General features: G+C 31.2%; 1 protein-coding gene across 1 annotated transcript in view; it reads right to left on the bottom strand.

The window, feature by feature from the left end:
• Window positions 1–2,943: 2,943 nt before the first annotated feature.
• LOC131845890 (neuronal acetylcholine receptor subunit alpha-10-like) overlaps window positions 2,944–24,238 on the bottom strand; it is a 40,529-nt gene continuing 19,234 nt past the window's right edge. Inside the window, exons 3-10 of the mRNA XM_059195042.1 lie at window positions 22,635–22,818; window positions 16,439–16,655; window positions 15,103–15,237; window positions 13,687–13,765; window positions 13,077–13,176; window positions 12,058–12,199; window positions 7,523–7,695; window positions 2,944–3,080 (exon numbers count right to left, since the gene is read on the bottom strand). Coding sequence (XP_059051025.1) covers window positions 2,949–3,080; window positions 7,523–7,695; window positions 12,058–12,199; window positions 13,077–13,176; window positions 13,687–13,765; window positions 15,103–15,237; window positions 16,439–16,655; window positions 22,635–22,818 — 1,162 coding nt within the window. The 3' untranslated portion in view covers window positions 2,944–2,948. The remainder of the gene's footprint in view (window positions 3,081–7,522; window positions 7,696–12,057; window positions 12,200–13,076; window positions 13,177–13,686; window positions 13,766–15,102; window positions 15,238–16,438; window positions 16,656–22,634; window positions 22,819–24,238) is intronic.

The raw sequence follows: 24,238 nt of genomic DNA, 5'->3' as shown, positions 1-24,238 counted from the left end.
ATATTTATCTTGAATTACAAATTAATATAGTATGGTTTATATGAAAGTTTGCACATGTTATAGAACTGCTGAAATATTATAGATATTATATATAAAATTACACATTCAATTTGTAGCATGAATGACATTTATTTTTAAATATAAGGTACATTTCATAGAACTTTCTATATTGTTTTACTTTCAGGATCGGCTGTTTTGTGTACTATACTAAATCCATAACAATTATGCGAATTCCCTGGTTGATCCTACATTTCTCAATTCGTAAACCATATAGGGACTAACTCTAATTCTAAAGTACTAATTGTCTAATGATGGTAACAAATGTAATTAATCTAAGAGACGGTACCTCTCTTTTCATCCTTGAGGAATGTTAGATTAAAATGCTTGTGGAAATGTCAAGGGTTACGTTCACCATAACGTCAGCATCGATAAAATGCCCAGCGCTATTTGAGTTAATTCCCGAGTACTCATTCTAAATATACTTTAGTATTTTGTAACTAACTTTGTAATGTATAAATAGTTCAAATATTTATACACCACATTTCCTTTTCGTTCAAATTTAAAATGGCTTTTATTACGTGAACATTGTGCTTTAAATCTTCACTGTACCTATTTTATTCATCATTTCTATTCTTGTTCTTTTTCTTCGTGCAAGAACGTATAATTCATTAATATTATAATAACAAAAGTAAATCAAATTTTAAAACAATAGCTTGCAATATAGCGCTGTAAACTTATGACAGACGGATAGACGGACGAAGTAACCCTTGTATCTGTGATTATATTACTAACTAGTTACACTCGCGACTTTATCCGCGTGGAATTAAACTTTATTGTTTTAAAATAAAAGTAGCCTAAGTTACTCCTTATTCCATCAGCTATCTGGCAATAAAAGTCCCGTCGAAATCAGTCCAGCCATTTCAGAGATTAGCCGGAATGAACAGACAGACAGACAAAAATTGTAAAAAATGTTATTTTGGTGTATGTACCGTATTTATATCTATATGTATGTAGTAAACACCGGTTATTTCAATATTACAAACAGACACTCCAATTTCATTTATATTATATAGTTCTTAGTATGTATGATATCTGTAATCTTTTTATAAAGCTTATTTGTAAACGTACTTTTAAATCCATATATAATTTTTCAACTATTAGGTATATGCTTTATTTCTATGGAATCGTTGAACATTCTATTCTCTATCAATGCAAAAAGCATATACGTTTCTATTTTTCAGGATCGAATTAATCTATACTAGTTTTATATTTTAAAGAAGACAGACAGTTGTGAGTTTCGATCTTGGGATAAACTCCGGCACTACTGACCCGATTACAAAAATTCTGTAAATGTTGGATAGTAAAGATTTACGCTATCAGCGTCCCAGAATACCTATAGTTTGTAGATATATAGAGATTAAAGAATTCTATATAACAACGACAACAACTTACTACCAACAAAATTTGCCAATTCATCTGATGTTCATGTTAAAAGAAATGAACTTTTGGATCGTAAAGTAGCTAAGTATAGGTACATAAAAACTTTTGCAAAAGTGAACACAAAACTCAGTCGTCATTTGAAACCTTTATTTTCTTTATATAGATACTTTAATTAACAGATAACTTACTATAATGAGTATCAACATTCTTATGCTATATTTACATTCAATATTTGGCAACAACCTTGAGCATAACCTATATTATTAAACGATTTAATTACAAATACAATTTACAACTAAGTAACTTTTGTCCAGTCTACGTATTAATGGACAGTTTAACTAATATTCGCGATAGACAACCGCATATATATGTATGTATGTAATATTATTTTCTCAGAGATATATAGGTATGTATTCTAGGGTACAAACATGTAACATATATATGTAAATATTTTTTAAAGAGAGAAAGAGAGCAGACTTTTATTAATCTCAGAAACCACTGTACCTTATTTGGAACATTACTGCACTGTTTGTATGGTACATTATTCCAGAATGATATATGCTATAAATTACGTTTATATATAAAAAAGCTCACAAATTTACGAGAATACTTGGCGGGCCAAAATCAAATCGACCCAGTCAAAAAGTCAAATACAATAAACAAATGCCAGTATATAAAGTCATCATTTTTGTAAATTAATAACTAGGTAAATACTTATTGCACACAAACTTTATTCCGAAATTCTAGAAACTATTTTCTATAATACTTTAAATTTTTCACACTTATTTAACATAATAGTGTAACTATTACCCATATGAGTAAACAATTTGGCACATATGTTAATACAATATACAGTTTTTAAATAAACAAGTAAATGATTATGTAGAAAAATAAGTATAAATAACGATCTCCATTTGCAACTAACAGTACATAGTAGTTCTTAATTTTTTTTTAACAAAGTATTTAAAATTATAATACTGATTAAAAATATTTTAATTGACATCCCTACTTACTCTTTTATGTAAATATTTAACATTATAAGATCGTTATTGAAATATAGGTACTTGATATTATACAGTCGATATTTAACAAAGTATCCTTATTAATGATCCTGAATTATTACTTTAAACCTAAATAGCTTTAAATGGCATTCCATCATATACATCGTTATTTTAACAAGAGCTTTCGTTTTTTGTATACCAATCAAAATCCATCCATTACAAATTGGCGGATTGAAAATCCATCAAATTGAGCAATTGACAATGAGTCAATGAAATACACATTACAATATCACTTGCATTACACAATATCAACTTGTATATATGTTCAATTCATAGGTACATCATCACATCTCACTATAAGATATTGCTGTAGACAGTTCAAAAACCTTCGTCACTTCACACTTTGGCACTTCAACTTGACACAACAGTTTTTATATTTTTGGCACATGCCTTTAATTAAAGTTTAATTCGTTGATTTTGTTCCCATGTTGCAGGGGAAAACGGTCTCTAGGTGGGCGGTTTTAAGGGTGTATTACCAACGTGCAGGTTGTTCAGCTGGGGCAATAAAATGGCGGCCGTTGCAATTGTGGTGACCAGTACGAAAACGGCGAGTAACGCTCGATCAGCTACCACAGCCACCTGCAGACAATACAATCATGTTAATCACAATACAATATGCCGAAAACTACGTCGCGTTTATAATTTGTAACTAGAGCCCATTATAGGCTACAACTTAAATCTTCCCCTCCGATCGATCCCCCGTTCAATTCAAACGGGGATCGAAATTACAACGGCCTGAGCCGAGATTCGAACCCCTAACGATGCCCTCACATAGCATTGGAGTAGGCCGAAAGAAAAAAAAACTTTAACGTTCGTCAATAACAACTCAGTTGCTAGAATTAATCTGCACGAATGTCTGTTCAGTAGTTTTGAGTATCGCGATACATACAGAGCAGGAGAGGGACTTTGTTTTATAATAAGTATCTATATATATAGATCAAGGATGCGCAATAAAAAAAAACATGTAAACGTTTTTCAAACGTGTTACAATTTGCCAAATTTTAAGTAACTAATTTACTTATTAAAATAAATAGGATTACAAAAAAAGTTAATAACTTGCTTTCATTTTTAAGTGGCCTTTTACTCAATATCTTATTAATTATTACTGTAGGGTTTAATAAATTTCGTTTTTATCAGTTTAGTGCTCAAACAAAATTAAATAATTACAAGTAACCAAAACCATCAGAAAAGTAAATAAGCCGAGTAAAACTCTTTACAAAAATGTATTCCATCAGTAGATGGTAGTCTTGTTAATAAATTAAAATAAGAGAAAACATTTGTTAACAGTTGTTTTCCAACGGACATTTCAAGCGTGGCGGGTCCCAAAGGAAATTAAGTATATGTTATTAAAATCAAGGGACTGAAAAATATAAATGTTTGTAATTTCTGTGTAATGAAAGGCATAAAAACAGGTTTCGCTGAATACATCGTTAACTACGAAATATTTAATGATCAACCTTTTTGTGTGCAAGTAAATATGAATTATTTTTTTATACTTGATTGGCAACTTTAATTTATTAATTACTAAATTAATCCACAAACATTCACATTTATTTACATAAGTTCATAATATACAAGTGACAGTCAAAGTCAAATGGATGTAGAGGGCACCTCTTTGATATAATTTTTTTTTTATGGATGATAATGGAATTGTGCACACACATGCGCTATCGGTATATGCTGGCGTGTACCAGTGGAGGATGATAAGATGAAAATGAGATCAGATCAGTTAGCCTATCGTGACAAATTCACCAAGAATTTATCACCATGGTTTCCAGGGGGAACCGCGGGGAGGTCAATCTGACATGGCACATTAGATCATTAGCTAGCAATAAGATCATCAATACACATGCCGTTTCCCCATGCTGTCATATATTACGGTCCACATAAACATAAAGATAGAAAATTATATTAGTATATTTTTAACGATCCATTTATTGCGAAGCTCAATAAGTAGGTAAAATTGTAAGTCTCACAATAAACTTAGAGACTGTAATAGGTACTTAAGTGCGTCATTGGAAGTAGTTCAGCTGAAGTAGACTGAAAAGTCGTTTGCGTGGGTACCTCAGTCCCCCCTATTCAACCGCGAAGTAGCTTGCTTTGTAAGCAGTCATTAGGTTGTAGGATGCGATTAGGCAGTAAAATTGCAAGATAACAGGAGTGACATTATACTTCTGTATGTACTCGTATATAGGCAATGGTTAACGTTACATCAAACAAGCTGACGGTCTACTTAATGAAGTAGACCGTCAGCTTGTTTGATGGAACTGTAATTGTAATATAAAAAAGTGCATATATATGCGTGTGTGTATATATCTTATATTAAGGTACATATGTTTTAAAATATTTGCTTTTAATGTAATTATTAAATTTTCTTTATAATTTATCAACATTAACAATAATTGTAAATATATTCAATATCTAAGTATTAAGTATTAAGTGCGAAAATATACGAAACTTTTTTTAGTGTTCATTTTTAGCATACAAATATAAAATTTTCCTTCGTACAGAACCTGAACCATTATGCTTCAACTTTCCAAGCGAAATGAGTTTCCAATTACGCCACGGAAGGAGTTCTAAATTGGTAAATTTTTCAATCTCTTCTTTAAACGTCATTAAAGCCAAAGTTAGTAGAATCGTAGAAGACGCTGCGTACGTTCCGTTTAATGAAGTTTATTATAGGTATGTTTGTTCCTGTCAGTTGAAATTCTTAACATTTAAACTTTTTACAGTAACATATTGATATAGTACAGTATTAATACATACTAAGACGGTATCTATAGGGTAAGATATGTACAAGTACGACTGTATCCTGAATGCATTGATGTGCTGGTGAACGCAACACTTGACATGTCCGCATTTCCCAGGATATTTGAATCCAACATGGTAGGAGGTGAGCTCACCGTTGTCTCTCGGATTTGTTGTTAGGTTATCTTCACCGAAGAGACACTAAGAAATACAAATTGACACATGCAGTTTTTTGGTGTCGGCTAGATGTCACGACTCTTGGGTGTTAGAAAGGGTAGTAAGCCACAAGGATACGACTATCTAAGATACTTATTTCTCAACGTAGTGATTGTACGAGTTTTTGTTTTATGACAGAGCCTATAATGAATAAACGTAAATATTATTAAACTTTGTTAATTACTTTTATTCTCCTAACATGTATCAATATTGTCACTATTGTTATCTGTATTTGGTTGTACAACCTTATCCTGAATTATGAATAATCTATGTATCTAACAAACACTTCAAAGTATCGTATCTCATAACGACGCAAAACGTGCAAAAAAGAAAGAATTATTGTACCTGTGAGACCAAAACTTTTCCTTTTTTCTTAGAATACTTTTTATGTTTATGTAAAATTATAAATTCTTAATAACGATGATTTTGAATAATCATGTAAGTTGCGTATAGCATAAAATTTAGAATTTCAAATAATAAATATTGTAAAATGTTTAGCTTTCAAATTACTACAATACGCTGAAACTTAGTAGCGTTCAGAATTTCTAAAATAAAGGCTGACACAATAAAACAAATATTACATGCATATTTATATATAAGTTTAACTTGTAAATCAAAATGAGTTAATCAAAAGTTGTTTATGTTCATTATTACAATTCACTTAAATTGCCCACTTTCGGCGAGCATTTCTATTCATCATTCGAACCTACCGCTCTCTCTCATTTTGTAGTTTGTAAACGATGATTGCATAATTTAAATTTCCGATTAACTCTGGGGTAATGGTAAACCGGAGTGTTAATCGGAAATTTAAATTACCACAAAGTTTTTGGTGTCAACCAAAATTAAATTCACGAACGCAGGTATCTCACTGTAAACATAAAGCCATCACTCCGGTATGACAAGGTTCTCAAATCGCCTATTTTTTCTTTTTATATAGACAAAACAATTCTTTGATTCTATACTTTGCGATCCTATAATGTAATAAGTACTAGTAAATAGATAGAAAGAAGCTATTGGTAAATGGAACGTCTACTATAATATTATATATATATATTTATATGAGGAATATGAAAAACACTACCAAGCAATATATATATACAAAAAATAAAGCACCAAACATAATAAAAAGAAACTAAATAAGACAAATGTTACTTTATAAATGTCATTTGGTATAATTTGCGAACATTAAAAAAAATCTTTTTTATGAGAAAGATTTGCTACTCCTAATTTTATAAGTGTAAAAACTTTCCACAGACTTTATTTCATATAACAAATTTTATAGCCTAACCAGTTTCATCGTATTAAGGCATTATCGAAGGCATAAAATCACTGGTCTTCGATCATAAAGATACACTGGTTTGCTGTTGTCTTGATCAAATACTTCATTATCATGATTTAAGTAATGTATGTGATCGGTTCCATTCTTTGAAGCAAATTCAGCATTGACGTTTATATAAAATACTCGACGTAAATTTGTGATGTATTCTTTAAAAAATTGTATTTTTTTATGTACCAATCTGATGATACAAGTAATTTAAAGTGGAAATTGCTGCCTACATACATGTACAGCATCACGGTCACACACATATTTATGGACTAGCCGATGGTCGAAGTTAAGATTACAATCATTTTTCTTCCGTATTAAACTAATTTCATTGCTTGAATTTTAAATTCAGCTTACAAAATTCAAGTTGCTAGGCCGGAGAAATAAACTTGATATAGGTACGATTTTTTACAAAGGATACAGTTGTGTTTTCAAAGCTCTTAAAATAAATAAATACCACTTCTATTGTCTTTGGGTTTCATCTATGGTAAAGTATATGTGTTGAGAGAGATAAGTATTAGTCCATAGTCTTGTCTAATAGTAAAATATAATGACGGCCTGGGTGATCTAGCGGTTTAGCAGTACGTAAGGCAGTACCCCTAATACAAGCTCTGCTTAACTTGAGATTAGATGACTCTGTATGGATTATTCTGAGATATTATAATAAAATGATATATTATTATAGTTCATTATTAAAATCCACGCAATTATATAATCACGAAATATACCTTACCTGTTTCCATTCCAAGTTAGCTCGCTCCAAACGTTCGTTGGCGGCAACTCGTTGCTCGTGTCTCGCAGTGGCTTCTCGCAGCGTGCACCCACAGCACACACACCGTGAACACGGCGATACGCAGCCCATTTCACTGACCACCACACCACCAGCACCAGTACCTGGTACTGCTCCTCCCGGCACTGCACTTCCAGGCACTGCGCTTGCACTACCTGTTCATAAATGCACGTAAAGTGACCACAATTTGTCTTCAGCCTGTGGGATTGTGAACACAGCGGGTACACAGTGCTGAACGTGTTCCATATATTTCATGATGATTCAAATGCAAATGAGAGCCTGCGTGATAGCGGTGCGGTAACAGCAATCTAAAAACATTGCTGTAATAAATATGACAACCCGTGGTAAGGGGATTATTAGTAATGTAGAATGATTACGTCATTAAGTAGCAATGTACCATGTCAAGTTAACCTAAACGCGGTTTCCCATGGAAACCATCGTGATGAATTCCATCCATCGTGATCAATTCGCCATGATAGGTTAACTGGCCTGACCTCATATTCATCTTATCATCTTCCACTGCTGTTCCATTAGCGTAGACTGTTACACACGCACAGGCGAAAGCTTCATCATAAAAATTAAATCTATCAATCATTAAAAAATATGTCACCCCAACCCAATTGCTCGGAATCCAAATATTTAATGATGTTAGGAATATGTTAATAGTATCACTAACATAGATTTAAGTGCATCTACATATGTAAATAATCTGTACAAAAATTAATATAAGTTAATTACTAGATTAATCTCGTCATATAGATTGTTATTATGCTCCTAGTTCGATATCCCTCGAAATCATTGAAAGAAATTATCGACCTGATTTTATCCGTCAGTAGTCTTAGATTAATGTAGCAGTAGCACAAATGTACAATAAATATTAAAAACAAGCGGGCAACAGTTTTTGATAAAATTCTAAATAACAAATTGAATTGTCTTCAGAGCATGATTTATAAGAACCAGAATCTGATATAATAGAAAATTATTACTAAATAATATTATATTGAATATTGTACAATAGGTAAAATATAATAGGCAGGTAAGGTTATAAATTTGTGCATTGTTCATGAATAAACGAGACAATTCAAATAAATAGCGTCACACTTTCATTTACAAAAGATTCACACCTGGAACCAGGAAATATTACGATTTCCTGCGCCTGTAATAGTCAAGATTATTAAAATAAGTACTCGGTATATTATAAGATTGTTGTAGCTATTGTGTATTGTCACGGTAGTTTTGTGAATAAAATTATGTACTTAGTATCACCATTTTGTTATCATTTGTCTAAAATATTATAATAAATTTTTTTTAGACGGACTGGAGTTCTGAACAATATAACTGAAAATTAAGCGAATATTCATTTGAATAAAAAAGAAGAAAAATGAGAATATACGCTAGTCGTCTTTTGTTTTTGTTAATAAAATATCATTAGAACATACATTTTTGCACTTTTGCACTTTTATTCAATAGAATAGTTCTGGAAAATTACACTTCGACGAAGATATCGTCTGTGTTTACTGTTAATACAAACTATTCGCGACTATCGTTTGTTATATACGGCAAAAGACAGTCTCCGTTTTCTTGTTATCCGAACGTCTTTTTTCTGACTGGACCTGTTGTGCACATTGTTCTTTAATAGTGTTCTGGATTGGAGTGCAGATTCATTTCGATTGTCGATTGCAGTTCAGTGGGTACAGTTATATTTGTTGCAACGTAATAAGAAACTACTAGTTCGTGGAAAGGACGCCCTAATATGTTCTAATTAAGTACCCCCGTGTGAAGTTTTGTTCTCTGCCTGGATAGTAGCACTGTTTTAATTATTTCTAAGACAAAACATTTGAGATACTATTGTCTCTTGTGAAAGCAGGTCTGGTATAAAATTTCAGTGTTTCTCCATATTTCTATGTTATTTTTTGCAAGTAGTTTAGTAATGACTAAATCTACTCATACTTATATTATACTCATGTTGATATTGAGATATACTTACACATAGAGAAATTTACATATCATTTATAATTACCTACTATTTATTATAAATAATTATGAAGTAATTAAAAATATTATGTAAGTTTCTTAAGATCAGTACTATTTCACCAGTTTCAACCCTCCTTATAGCCCTCTTATCTGTTAATTTAAAAAACTTTCTAAACCTTTTAAATTAACTCCTGTCTGGCTAAATATACGATTGAAGATTGTCCGGAGACTTTATTTATATTTAAATCATTGCATTTAAATATTTAAAAGTCGACATAAATAAATAAACAATTCCACTTGGATTTTAATGGTTAATTACATGTGAACTCGGCACGGTAGTTTAACTACCATGGCTTCATTCTTATGTACCATCCACTGCTACCCTTCAATCTAGCCTTACTGATCTATATCACTAACATCATCATCAATATTGGAAGCAGTAATTCATCATCATTAAAATATATTTTACAGTCTACACTAAATATCATACCTATAATTAATGTCTTAATAAAAGCTACATTACTTGTATAATGAATGAATAATTGTAATAATATCTAGTCTACTAATACCCTAATTACAAATTTGTAAACGAGTCCTGTAAGGTCGTCTAGTTAAATGCAAAATTATACAATACTAAGCCAATCCAGTTATATTAAAATTGTAATATACAATACTGATATGCTTTCTCTAATTGCTGAAGGAGTTGGGTGCCTCCTTCCACATAAACCCACGTAACTGCTCGTTATACAAATTAGGCCGGACTACAACCCTTCTCCGCCCAACGATTATTTGCAATAACAAAGTTACACAGCAATTCGAGTCAACTTTTCGCGGATCACTGAAACTCGTTTAATCTGTTACCTTGTCCGCTTTTCTTGTAATTAAATCTTACTCTGTCCTCCAAAACAGTTGTGAGTTTCTGTAATATAATCTCTAGATATCTGCATTCCTACAGACATTGGTTTATTAACACTTTTAATTGAATTGTAAGTAGACTTTTAACTTCTTTCTTTTCTTTTTTAAATAAATTAATATAAAATGTTTAGGTTTACAAACAACGCATTTTAGCATAGATGTAAAATGAAGGTATATGTACCTGTAGAAATTACTCAAATATATATATATATATATTATTTAATTACTAATATCGTAATTAAAAACAATTTCTCTAGGAAAATATTGCCAATATTTTACTTCTATTCAGCCGTAAGAGTACTGCTGTGACGTTGGAATTTATTACAGCTGAGTCAAGTGCTTACCATGATGTGGCCAAGTGCACATTATCGATCCTGAAGAAACCTTTTATAGTCCACTCCGTGAATCATAAACTCTAGTTGGTCGTATATTGAAGAATATGCATTTTTTACTCGACCTAAACCTATATCTACGCAAACTAAGCTCACTTCCCTATCTATTGCCAACATAAATTCATTTGCATACTATCATAAAATTTCATATCTTATTTTTTTTATCGAGTCAAATATTATTCATGATCATCCACATCGTAAGGTTTTATTTTTTCACGCTTATTCAAAACACAAATCCTACTAACCACGCATACAAAGGCACCTAATAAGCCAACTTCTTTATCTAAATGGCACTATCAATATGCGCATAACTCTAACAAACTGAATCCAATATGGGAACCGTCTTTACCTATTGGGCAAATTCAACATCATCAATCATTCAGAGCCTACAGCGTTCAATAAACTTGAATCCTGTTGGCAAGAAAAGTTCAAGACACTTCAGCAAGATAAACAAGTCGAATTAAACGAGAGTTTTATTCAGAGAATCAACAAATCCTTATCGCACAAGTACATAACTCTATCAAAATAGCAATTGAAATCCTTTTGTAAATTTGTGATGTCAGTACAATTTTAGAACAGGCATTACAGTTGTCTATACTAAAAATATTTGTACAAAGAAATCGTAATAGATGTGTATATAATTCATAAAAAAATAATAACTGACAGGCCGAGGAGAGGCCTACCATATTGTAGATAGTAATTATGTATACCCGGCTTAGACCACTGACTCCAAATCCAGAGACGTGGACGTAAAAAACGTTTATAGCATCTCACTCAACAGTGGATTAAAATATATATATGTACGATGATATAATTTTACAATTAATCCATGACTAATAAATATTTTAGAATTAATATTAATTATTATTTTTGCAAATTAAAAGGTTACTTCCATGTTGAATCTTTAAACTATCTCCTAATTTCATAACGGGTTTTATTAATATTTTTTATTAATAAAATTTTAATTATACTTCAAAAACGTTATCTCTATACTTGTCCTATGATTGAATGATGCTTGCAACTATTGTCGATAGTATATATGTATATTTTTATAAGACAAAGTACAGATTAAGCTGAACGCAATTCCCAACGCAACCTTTATGATATACCTTTCCATTATATGTTGAGTAACACTAAGTTGTAAGTATTGATCTTAATCCTAACGTAAAATCTTCTTCTATAAGTTACGGAACTTACCTAAATGGTTGTGGTTGTGACGTGCGAAACGTGGCGAGGCAGGTGGTAGTGGTGCACCGTCACAGCGCACTTCCGTCTTCAATCGGGACCCAGTGCGTGGATTGACTTGGACACCACCCGTCGCCACCGTGCCGTTGTCATCCTATATCCCACATGTCAAATGTTTTTACAATCAACAAAAATCGACATCGTTTTTGATATAGGTTGTGAAACTAAAAATGCTATTTTTCTTTGTACCCTAGATGTACCATATATTAGTAGATATGTATGTATACATAGTCATACGCACTTACGAGCACTGTATAGTTATAGCCATTCTTTTGTCATGTTTTGATCGCATTGGAAAAGAATTTGAGCCGAAAAACGTGAGAAGAGGGTCGTAGCCGCGGGGAATACTAAACAATATTTGACTATAAGACACCTTCTTACACATCACGGTGACGGCATTTTGGATAATTTAGTATCCTATAAGTTGTTCTAAGTAGCTATCAAAAATAAAATGGAACAAATATTAATTTCATTACAGAGCTAGTTCATTGCTCGTATTATCAGGTGTCCAATATCAAGCTTTTGATATTTTATACCCCAAATCCACTTATTAATAGAAAAGTAGATATACACAATTTATGATATAAAATGTGTAAGTATGGAATTGTTATCTTCTTTGAATAAAGGTGTTTAAAAAATTCTGTGTATCATAAGGGATTATGGGATGATTGCGACAGTTAGGCATACACATTACACGTACATTTCCGATAAGAGTCCGACACGGTCCGTGCCGTCGACGTTTAAAAAGAACGCATTTTAAAATCGGCCGGGGTGTAACAACTAATGTACCAATCTTACGACACGCCTTCACGTGATGACACGTTGTGATTATGTGATGACATATCATGACGGCTTGTAAAGGCTGATCCTAAGCGGTGGAGTTCTAGTGTATAAAGTAAGATATTAAATAGTAGATTCTAATTACTAACATGTGTAAGGAGTGTCATATAGTACCTATGGATACGACATACCTTTGGTGCGTCAGTGTCGAAGTTGATGAAGAGCAGCCGCGCGAGTCGCTGCAGCACGAGCTCCCGGAGCACCGCCGGCACAGGCTGCCCTCTCACTCCTCTACGAGCAATATCATATGTTCACACAACACATCATGTTGATTCACATCTAATGTTCAAACATGAAGAGTGAATGAAACAAAAGTATTTTTTTAATATATTTTTTTTATATCAACTAAAACAGACTTTTACAAAATTTAAACACTTTATAAAGATCCAGTATCATCTTATATATATACATTATTAAATATACCAATGATAAATACAAGCGAAATACAAGAATTGGAATTCACTATAGGTTCTTATATATTGAGTATACCTTAAATTTTATTAGTCTAGATTTAATTTATTGCAAAATTATACTACGATTGTAATTTAATTATAGTCTCAAGTTCAGTATATTAAAATCTTAAGTTTATTAATTTATATTTATAAATAGCGCCTTTATATTTCTTATTATTTCGTTCGTATGTATCGTTTTCATTCATTGTACTTTAAATTAATTATTTAAAAATAATATCGCAATAATTAAGTACATATGCTACAGAACAAATACAAATAAAAAACTCGCCTGTACGATATATTGAGAGTCACCACAGAGAGTGATGCCGAAAACGATACTAAGCACGTACTGACTCCATAATACAAACCTGAAAACAGATAATGTTACAATACCTAATATTATATTATCTGTGCTAATAGTATGTTGTTCTAGTGAACGAAATTGCGATAATGGATAAAAAAATCCAGGAGACGGCGGTCAGCTACAATATAAACCAAGCGCATTATGGGTATGTGGAAAATTCTTTCCCTAAAAGAACATTATCCTTACTAATATTATAAATGCGAAAGTAAGTCTGTCTGTCTCGTTTTTACGACAAAAGTTTTGGACACAGATAATCTAGACCCTGAGAAAGGATAGAGGTTCCTTGTTAATGCGAAAACCAAACAAACATTATTAAACATTTTGAGCATATTCCTGCAAATCTTCATTAGTATATTATTTACAATTTGTAGTCATTATTGTTACTTATTTATATGTATGTTAGAACAGCTCTTCCAATCCTAAATATTATATAAATATAACTTAAATGAACAAAATGTCTACAGTTTATGCCAGTCAAACAAATTATACCCTATAATCACAGGTATATAGTAATATAACAACATTATTGTTAAATAATTGTTTAACAATAATGTTGTTGTATGTATATCTAAGATATGCAAAGTCAACAGTAATCGGTTTGTCGCCTATAAATATTATTCGGTAGAAATTTAAATGTGAATCGTACTTTGACCTACTATTCATGATTATGCAAACATTAATAATGCACGACAAGTAATTATGGAAAATATGGGCCGCAAACTCCGTCTAAACAATTTTAACAAGTAATTATAATTGCATTAAATTATAATTAGGTCTATTCCGTCGGAATGACACAAAATCAAGATAAAACTTTTTACAACCTGTTTTGCATACTTTGTACTTAGTAGTATGAAAACGAAATATCATAACTAACATATTACTAAAGCAAGGCAGAGATGTCTCAGTATTATATTTATTATAGATCACTTTTATGTATGTTAAAACATGTAAAGACATGATTATTATAAAATACCTCTCATGTGTTGCCACTTTTATGGACATTTTATGAGTGATGATGGAGTGATTCTCGTGCTTGCAATGACGATATATGCTAGCGGGGCACCAGTAGTAAATATGATAAGATGGGCAAGAATTCAATCATGTCAGTTAGTCAATCGTGGCGAATTTACCAATTGTACCTACTGCATATTTTAAGTTTACATATTATTATCCAATTAGACGGCCAAAGTATCCAAGTCATAGCAAGTATGTATTTGACCATATAATGTTCACAAATCACTATAACTAGATATCACTTTTATACTACTATTTGATTGAATAATAATATTAAATTGTGTCATGGATATTGAATAAAGCATTTAATATAAATAAATAACTTACTAATGAGTGGCGTTTTCTCTGTAGGTGGTAACGTGTCTCGAATAGTCATGAGGAAGACAGTCATGGACAACAGAGCGCTGATTCCAAGTGTGACTTTCTCTCCTGATTCAGACGGTACGTAGAATACTAGCAGAGCTAAAAAACATAAAAAGTTAAATGACAACAAGTTGCAACAACGGTTTATTACTTCGTCAGATGGGTAAACCTTGTTTGCTATACCAATTACCCCCCCTTATGGTAAGCGGCAACAGTCGCCTATATCCATGAACAATATTACGTCAACAGATGATGCCTGTGGTACCACATATACATTGCTATTCCGGAGGATTAAGGTATTTTGCTTCCACACCATATAATTTCTCTGCTTATACCTTACAGACCTTTCAACCAAAACTTGGATTACAAAGAAAGCTGCTTGTCGACTAAAACAGGTGAGTTGGCGCAGACGACTTAAATAAAGTTTACCTCGATGACCTTAAAACCTATTTTACTATAAAAGCGTTATATTATTTTATTAATCAATTGCTTTATTCTGTATAATCAGTTGAGAGAAGATAAATAAAATGTCGAAAAATTGGACGAACAAAATTAAATGATGAATAAGTCGCTAATAATTAGGTAATAAAAATATTGAAGAACTAAGTTGGAAGGTTTTATGTAAATTAATTTATAATTCAATCGATTGAACACAGATAATTTGGTGTAAAAAACTAAAGAAGCTTGACCTTAGATAATGAATGAAACCTGGGATTTGACCTGGGCTGGATGAAGTATAACTATACTTATATAATAAAATGTATATATTTTTATTACAATAACATTTTTCTCTTGTATTTGAATTATATAAAGATTAAACCTATTATTTCTTAGCTTTTTTACAAAAATTACACGTGGATGGAAGTGTATGAAATGTATAACTTATAGTTTAGGTATATAGAGAAGGAGTGGATATTTTTATTAATGCTAAGAATACTCTGTCTACATAAAAATTATGAATAGTTTTTTTTTTAGATTTTTGTCAAAATCTACACCTACCTAGAATTCTGTACCTACCTCATTGTTTTTAAAAGTTATTTTCTATAATTAAATTTGGTGCTCTAGTTAATATATTTTTAAAATACCAGTTTATTCCGCAGATTCAAGGATTTCTTCAAGGATAGAGCTAATCCTTCATTACAGAAGACATGATCTGGAGATTTAGGTTAGTACATTCCGACTTCGGAAGACTTGGCTTGTAGGTTATATATAGACGAAATAAAATAAAATTAACTAATTGGTGTTCGATAAAAATGTCTCTACATATTTTTTAATTCTATTATTACATATTTTTTCTTACCTATTCCGTTAATAAGTAGGCATGGCAAGATAAGGTTGAAGACATAAAACATGGGTCTTCTTCTCAACTTGATAACATATGTGATATCGGGGTAGGGCTCAACGCAGCACGAGTAATACTGATTGTGCCGTATCGCTTCGAAGCTCACCAGATCGAACTCGCCATTTGTCTGATAGTTTGTAGTATCGCCCTCGTCGAATTGTTTCTTCAAGTCTAACTGTTATCAGAAACAAATATTTTAATATTAAAAAAGCATCATCATCATTACATAGTATAAAATAAAGTCGCTGTCGCTGTCTGTCCCTATGTATGCTTAAATCTTTAAAACTACACAAAAGATATTAAAGCGGTTTTGACACTCGTGCGGAACTGGGTGGGTAACTAATCTAATATAATAAGAAATAAAATATTTAATGCATTGAATTAATAATAACAATATTAATAATACACATAGCTCCATCAACATAGTCCCAAGCAAAGCAGAGCTTGTATTATGGATACTAACTAGATAACTGACATAAATGCTTAAATATTTTTTTTTGTTAATACGTACGTAATATAAATAGAAAACACTCATGACAATACTAATAATCATTATTACACTGTGCGAGGATTTGGACTCGCGACGATAGGAAAGTAAGGCAGGTGTTTAAATAGCTAAACAACCGAAGTCATCAAAATTGCTTAAACTTCTTTCTTTTTGAAGATAGAAATGGAAGCATATCATTTCTTTTGTATTTATCGACATAAACATATAACTTAAATATAGCTGAATATGCCAACTGTAAAGCTCATACTACCATACTATTGTTGGGTTACCATTTTATTATCTTATAGTAAACACATACCATACTCTATGGCCACTTGAAACACTAGAGATGTAACGTTTACTGATATATAGTTCAAATAAAGTAATTCTAAACGTCTAAAATTGGCAGATTTTCATAATAATAGTAACCCTGTGGATAGATATGAATACAAATAAATGTTTGTGCATCGTGCGACAAATGGAACCTGTGAACATAGCAAATAATACGGTATGCTAAACCATTAAACCATCCAGACCGTCAAATATACGAGAATTTGCTATACGGAAATAAAACTTATATGGTACATAAGATAAATCATACAGCTTCAATAAATTTACGAAGATGACTCAAAACCGAATGTCGTATTTAAAATACCTAAAATACCTACTACGAGAGGATCTCAATTTAAAAGTCAAATAACTCTGATTTAGAAGCCAATCCGAAAATTGTCGGCATTCCTTCATAAAAATAAATCGTATCTATAAACGATGATAATAATGTCCGGAGAACAATTTCTTGAGCGGCTCGAAATATTCCTCTTTTTATTATTGACGTTTTCCAAGATCGCTTCAACGTATTTTATATGAATACAATACCCTAAGTATCTAGTCCCAGAATAAAATTAATATATGCATGTATAAATCAACATATTCTTGTACAAGACCAAATAAAGAATAGTATTATCAGGTTATTTAATATGACTGCCGACTATTTGAGTATAAGCCCGGAGCGTTCAGGTTTCACTCGTATACATAACAGGAAAACTTATAATACATATCCTATATTTATAATAAATCCACCTACAATGGGCTAATAATAAATTAAAAGTTTCAAGATTTTTCTATTCTATTGTAATTCTAAATAATATATTGGATTGTATGCCAATTCTTCGTATCAATATTACTAACATCATTATTATAACTTAATAATGGATACTGTATCAGTAAATAAAAAGTTATGTATTTGTATTGTTTAGAAAATATATTTAAGTCTGTACGGTATCTAACATTTTTAATTGAACAGATGTTTTTTATTTCTATTGTAAAAAGAATTAATGAATTATGGCAGTTTGTATATATACCCTTTACCGTAAAAAATGCGAGGGGATGTGTTGTTTCTAGTGACAAAGGTTCACCACGTCAGTACACATCACAGATGCCAACCATGGCTTTGTGTATGATAAAAACAATTATGAAAAGCATGACAGAGGTCTTTTTAATTTACGTTCTCTAATTTAACTCTCGGGAATTTTGTTACGAATTACATTAAGCTTTGGAGATTAAAACATTGTTAAATTATTGTATCAGTCAAGTTCGTCCGTCATAATCACGACTTTTAGCAACAAAATTCTTAAGTTATGTTTATGTAAAACGTTTATATTTTCTATTAGTTATTACATATATATTATACCTAACTTTTTTTTTTCGTTGTATTTATATTAATTGTTTGCATCTCTACACGATAAAAGAATTGAATAACAAATTTGTATTTTTCATTTCAACAATAGTAAAAATTACTATCATGTATCATTGACTACGTGATTTTTCTGCTGTTTACTGGCTGAAATAGGTAAGACGAAAGTTGATGAGGAACGAAGGATGAAATAATATAAGACGATATAAATGTACCTAAATCTACTATCCATGCTTACAATAAATATGTTCATATTATAATAATGGGTGCGGAAGTATAATACCGCCACTTTCTTGAAGCATCAACGCTGTGAGCACGAACTGCAAACTCTATATTTTTAATGTCTCGTTTTTATAATGAAAAAACTTTAGCAGCATATTATTATCAACAGTAAAACAAGCGCGAAATTCGCATTTTACAATATATCTCTGTTAAAACTCCAACTGTAATAAAACCTAATTAATGTCTTGGGTTAAGCCAGTAAAACTTGGAATGTGACTACGCCGAGTTTAATCACTCAAATCAGTCTAACGGAGTGAGACATTTTATTGATTCCTTATCATCATAATAGCACTATAAATATACACACATACATAACAAACAACACAGAACACAATAGTCTTAATTAATTATATTTAAATCTAATATCATAAAAGCGAAGGTGAGTATGTCCGTCTATAATTATCGTTTCAGGTGTAAACAGGTGAACTAAAATTTTACGTAGGCATGGATTATATCTCGAGAACATAAGCTATCCTTTATATCAAAAAAGCTGAGGAAATCGTGAGTGCTAGTCATAAACGCATAAGTTTGTTTTATATATGTGTATATAGATATAGTAATTACTATAGTTTTCAAATCACTTTATTTTGATATAATATTCACAACATTATCAACACAAAATTATTAATGATTCAAAGATAAAGTATACAAAAAAATCTAATTTTACCGAGCTATAAAGAAGCCACGTGCATTCGAGATCCTGGATGCAGGTGGGCTCTTTATGACCCGGTGATATAAATATATGTACAACAACTCCCTTTGAGCCTTGTAAGGTGTTGCTTCGTTTACATTTTAAGATTGCTTACATTTTAAGATAAAGGCTGTTAGGAGACTGCCATACAATAATCTGTAAGTTTCTCCGTGAATTTTGTAGCTCAAGTTTAATTTCATTTTCTCATCACAAGTTTGGTTATTATTAATTAAATGTGATAATAATACATTACCTGAAAACAATACCTAATCCAAATCAAATTCAGTTTGACGGCAGGTTCTTTGAACAATATTTATATTTTGTTATGGTTAAAAAATTACATTCCACGATTGCTTTCCAATATCGGATGTTCCTATTTTCCTTGTAACTGATATTATAGATGAAATTGCAAACATAAATCAAGAAAATACATTCGACGCCTATAACCGCCTGCACTGGATGTGACAACGGCTGTTGTAGGCCTCCAGATCAAAGGGAAACAATATTTAATCCAACCTTTTATATATCATAAACCATGACTTAAATTACATCTCAATAAAATATCCACTAGTGTTTTGTCTCGTATGCGTATTATAGGGTATGTTTATAGCTGAGACTTTCAAAACTTTGTATCAATGTGGTGGAGGGTAAGTGGTGTTTAAATCACTTTATTTATTCTTATGTTCTTACAATCATTAAAATTCCTTTTACTACATTCGTCGTCTGCCTGTTAATCAGTCTAATCCTATAACTTATAAGATTTTAGCATCATTTATTAATAACATTAAACTTTAAAATCCACTCATTCATTTATATGATCTCTAATTTCAAGTATTTCTAACATTTAACCCCTTCATTTAAATTTACCTGTATAGCCTTTTGAAAAATAGTGTCCCTGCCATACTACGTCGCTGTTATAAAATAATTTCAGAATTTCCCGTTGAAACATTATATTAGACATGGAGCTACTTGAAGTATAATGAAAAATGAACTTTTCTATGTTGTCCCGGATCGAACATTCTCAACACGTTAACCTAATCCTATATCTATCTACTACTATGCATATATAAAATTTAGATAGTGTACAATATTAATTTTCGTATAAGTGCTCTGAAATAATTCCACTAAAGATAAATGAGAGTTAAAATTCCATTAAAATTGGATAAACAATACACCACATTGACCCAAATTCTTATTGTACCTAAATAAACAATAAGAGAATGTATTTACCCAACACTGTTATTGATTATATTTTGGGAAACAAAAATATTTAAACTTAATAATGAGTTGATTGACAAAGAATTGGTTGTTAATTAAAAAGGCTATTTTTTAATAAGGCACATACGAGATATGATATGCGACCTAGCATCGCATAAAGTTTATTATTTTTAATCTTTGTACAATTAAGATAATGTCCTAAGAATGAGATCTTAATAGTAGGAGAATTTAGAAAGTTTAATTTTACCTGTATAAAATATTTAGATCATTTTCGTTCATATTATTTCCGTATCCGAGGAAATGATAATATACTGTTTGCTTCTATAAAATTGATACCTACATTATGGTTGCTTAGTATAATACCTGTAGTAATAAAAAAATAAAAGCACAAAACTTTTTATTTACACCTACTACTTGAGATTACACAAAATTTAGATTCTGATGATTGAACTGAAAATTTATATAAAGTATAAAAAAAATACAATAATTGGGGTACAAAACCGAATACAAACATTTCTAATAACGTTTAATAATCCGTAAAATTTCTTATACAACATCGTACGGTTTAATCCATGAATAACTGCATTTTTCACGGAAGCGCGGTATGATTGCAACTTGATACGATGATAAAATACCCCTAACAACCTCACTGGGGAGGGCTGCTTGTTAGTAACGAACGTAAATACAATCTGATTTGCCGGCCGAGGATCATAACTACTCAAACCGACTCTTCTTTCAGGCTATCTCTTCTTGAATGCAGCCGTTTGTGAAAAATCTTTTATGGATAAGGTATCTTTCTTTGTATAATAATATTTAATGACTAAAACAGTTTCAAGGAACTATTTATAGTTTCTTGGAATTGCATTAATAAAGTACCTATAGTCAATAATATTATAATAGAAAGATATTATTATTCAATAAATGAAGTTATTCATATATCACAGTTCGTAAAAATTTATAATTCTTTCCTCCCACTGATCCCGCTGATCACATTTAGGGCTCTACTGTAACGTCACTTATTTAACAATTACCTATAGGTACTCTGAGAAACGATTAAATTAACAATTAAGCATTAGGTTGGAAAACAAATTTTGCTGTCGAAAAGTGACGTCACTAAACTTACAACTCTGATCATAAATTTTTGTCCGTCTCACTTTGTCAACTCACTCCCCATATGGAGTGACATATGCATTGGCAATATTGTTATCTTCAAATTTTCTCTATAATTTAAGAAATAAATAAAACCTGTCTGACAAATATAGACCAATCACAACGTGGCGTGACGATTATCACATACTAATATCATAAATTCAACAATGTTATAATATTCTGTTAGAACGTATTATATACTAGCTAATCGCAGTTAATACACGTTACGTACAAAATTTTGTACCTAACGCGGATAGAACTAATTAATCTCCTTATAGAATTGCTATAGACATTGCCTAACATATCCACAGAAAATATAAAAATGAAGTTGTTTGAAAAACAATAATTCTTTAACAATAGGCATGGGAACATAAAAATATATAATAATAAATATTATACAAGCCAAATACATTTAATTATTGCAATACCAGCAGTACATATACGCCACTGTTCTACGTTGGCATACAACAGATAAGATTTTACAACAACGTATTCCACTACAATAAAATTGTTAGACCTACAATGTGATTCACTGGCAGTTTTGCATAATCTTTCATTCATATTTAAATCTCATCTCTCTACTCTTCTTTATTATTACAATTTTACAATACAAGCTTATATACTGAACATTTACCTGAAATCCATCGTAAGTCCATGAGGCCCATTTCATTGTACACAGTTGGACATCAAACGGGAACTGCTCCACGTTGATATCGCATACGGACACGTAAATACCGTGGCTTAGCCACGTCACCTCTCCTGTATTCTTTACTATTACATTTGTGTTTATCACCGCTGAACGATAGTTCGGGTCCGCGCTGGAACAAACATTATTTTTAACATAATTACGAGATTTTCACAGAGAGACGATATACCCTATACATATAAATAATTACTATAGCGTAGTATACGTTATTTTTATATTACCGTTTATATATTTTAATAGATAAATATAGAATAATTCACCTGGCTGCAATAACGGAAACTGGCGAGGTACCTGTGAAATATGATAGGATGAACATGAACATGTCCGATCGTGTTGAATTCACCAGTAATTAATCATGATGTTTCTAGGGCGGATAGGCGTTGAGGACGACCTTACGTGGGTACTTTGCTACTTATAGGCCACTAGACATCATTACTACCCCCAGTATTACGATATTGTTAAAAAATAGTCATAGTAAGTTTACTCTTTTTAATATAAGAGAATGCGAATACAACCCGCGTTACTAGGTACTGAAGCATAACCTTATTTGTGAAATAACAAAGATTAGTGTATAGTGTATTTCTATCAGAAAGGTCTTCATCTTGTTTGCCATGCCAAAACAAAGTTAGAGCATTTATTAAAAATCTGACAAATAAACGGACTGATAAATATCTGTCAACGGAGAATAAAGAACGTCACCATTAGTTGAAGTAACTGCCACCGTTGCATTACTTGAAAGTTATTCTCATTCAAACAAATCAAAATTTATTTTGCGATCTACTAAAATTTACTGTTGTCACTTGGATGTCGCATTAACTTTTCTTTTCTCCATTTAGCCAATATCACTATATGAGATAAGTGAAATCCTTTTCGACGTTAAATTAATATAATTCTTTTGCTTATCCCAAACAGGGATACCGACTTAGATTTGTTTCAGTGAAAAGAATCAAAGTGTTTTCGTGATGGGAATGTCGGTCCGTAATTTTATTCCATTCTTCTGCTTTGAATCTATCTATTTCGAGTCTACGTGCATAGACATATTAATATGATTCTGTAGATATAAATCAAATAATATCGAAATGAAAATATTTTCTATAAATATTTTCCACGTATATTGAAATAGTATAATTTAAGTTCAAGGATAGCATGCCGGTTAAATAATCGTTCGGGAGTCTTATAAAAACACAATCATCACACCGCGCCGATTATGACTTTCCATTATATGAAGCGTCACTATATAATACTAATCTCTCATAAAAATTTTATTATCACTGTACATCTTAATGAATTTCTTTTTAATTATTTTATAATATGACTTTGAAATGTTATACTATTTTAAATTGTATTAATATTTGAAAATGAAGCTCTCGGAACATTCTACAGTTGATAAAGTTTTGTGTAACTTGCATAGGCATGTAATGTACTTTATCATTTAGTAACGCTTGAGTTGTTTCATGTTTCAGATAAGCACTACATTCTCTATGATACAAAAGGTTTAGTTCTCAGAACTTGTTGTGTTGTCGTAATATCTT

The sequence above is a fragment of the Achroia grisella genome, unplaced genomic scaffold, assembly GCF_030625045.1.
Source record: "Achroia grisella isolate CSIRO2021 unplaced genomic scaffold, CSIRO_AGI_Agris_v1 utg487, whole genome shotgun sequence".
Classification (NCBI taxonomy): Eukaryota; Metazoa; Arthropoda; class Insecta; order Lepidoptera; family Pyralidae; genus Achroia; species Achroia grisella.
The sequence above is the reverse complement of the archived record's forward strand: the minus strand, read 5'-3'. Positions and strand labels throughout refer to the sequence as shown.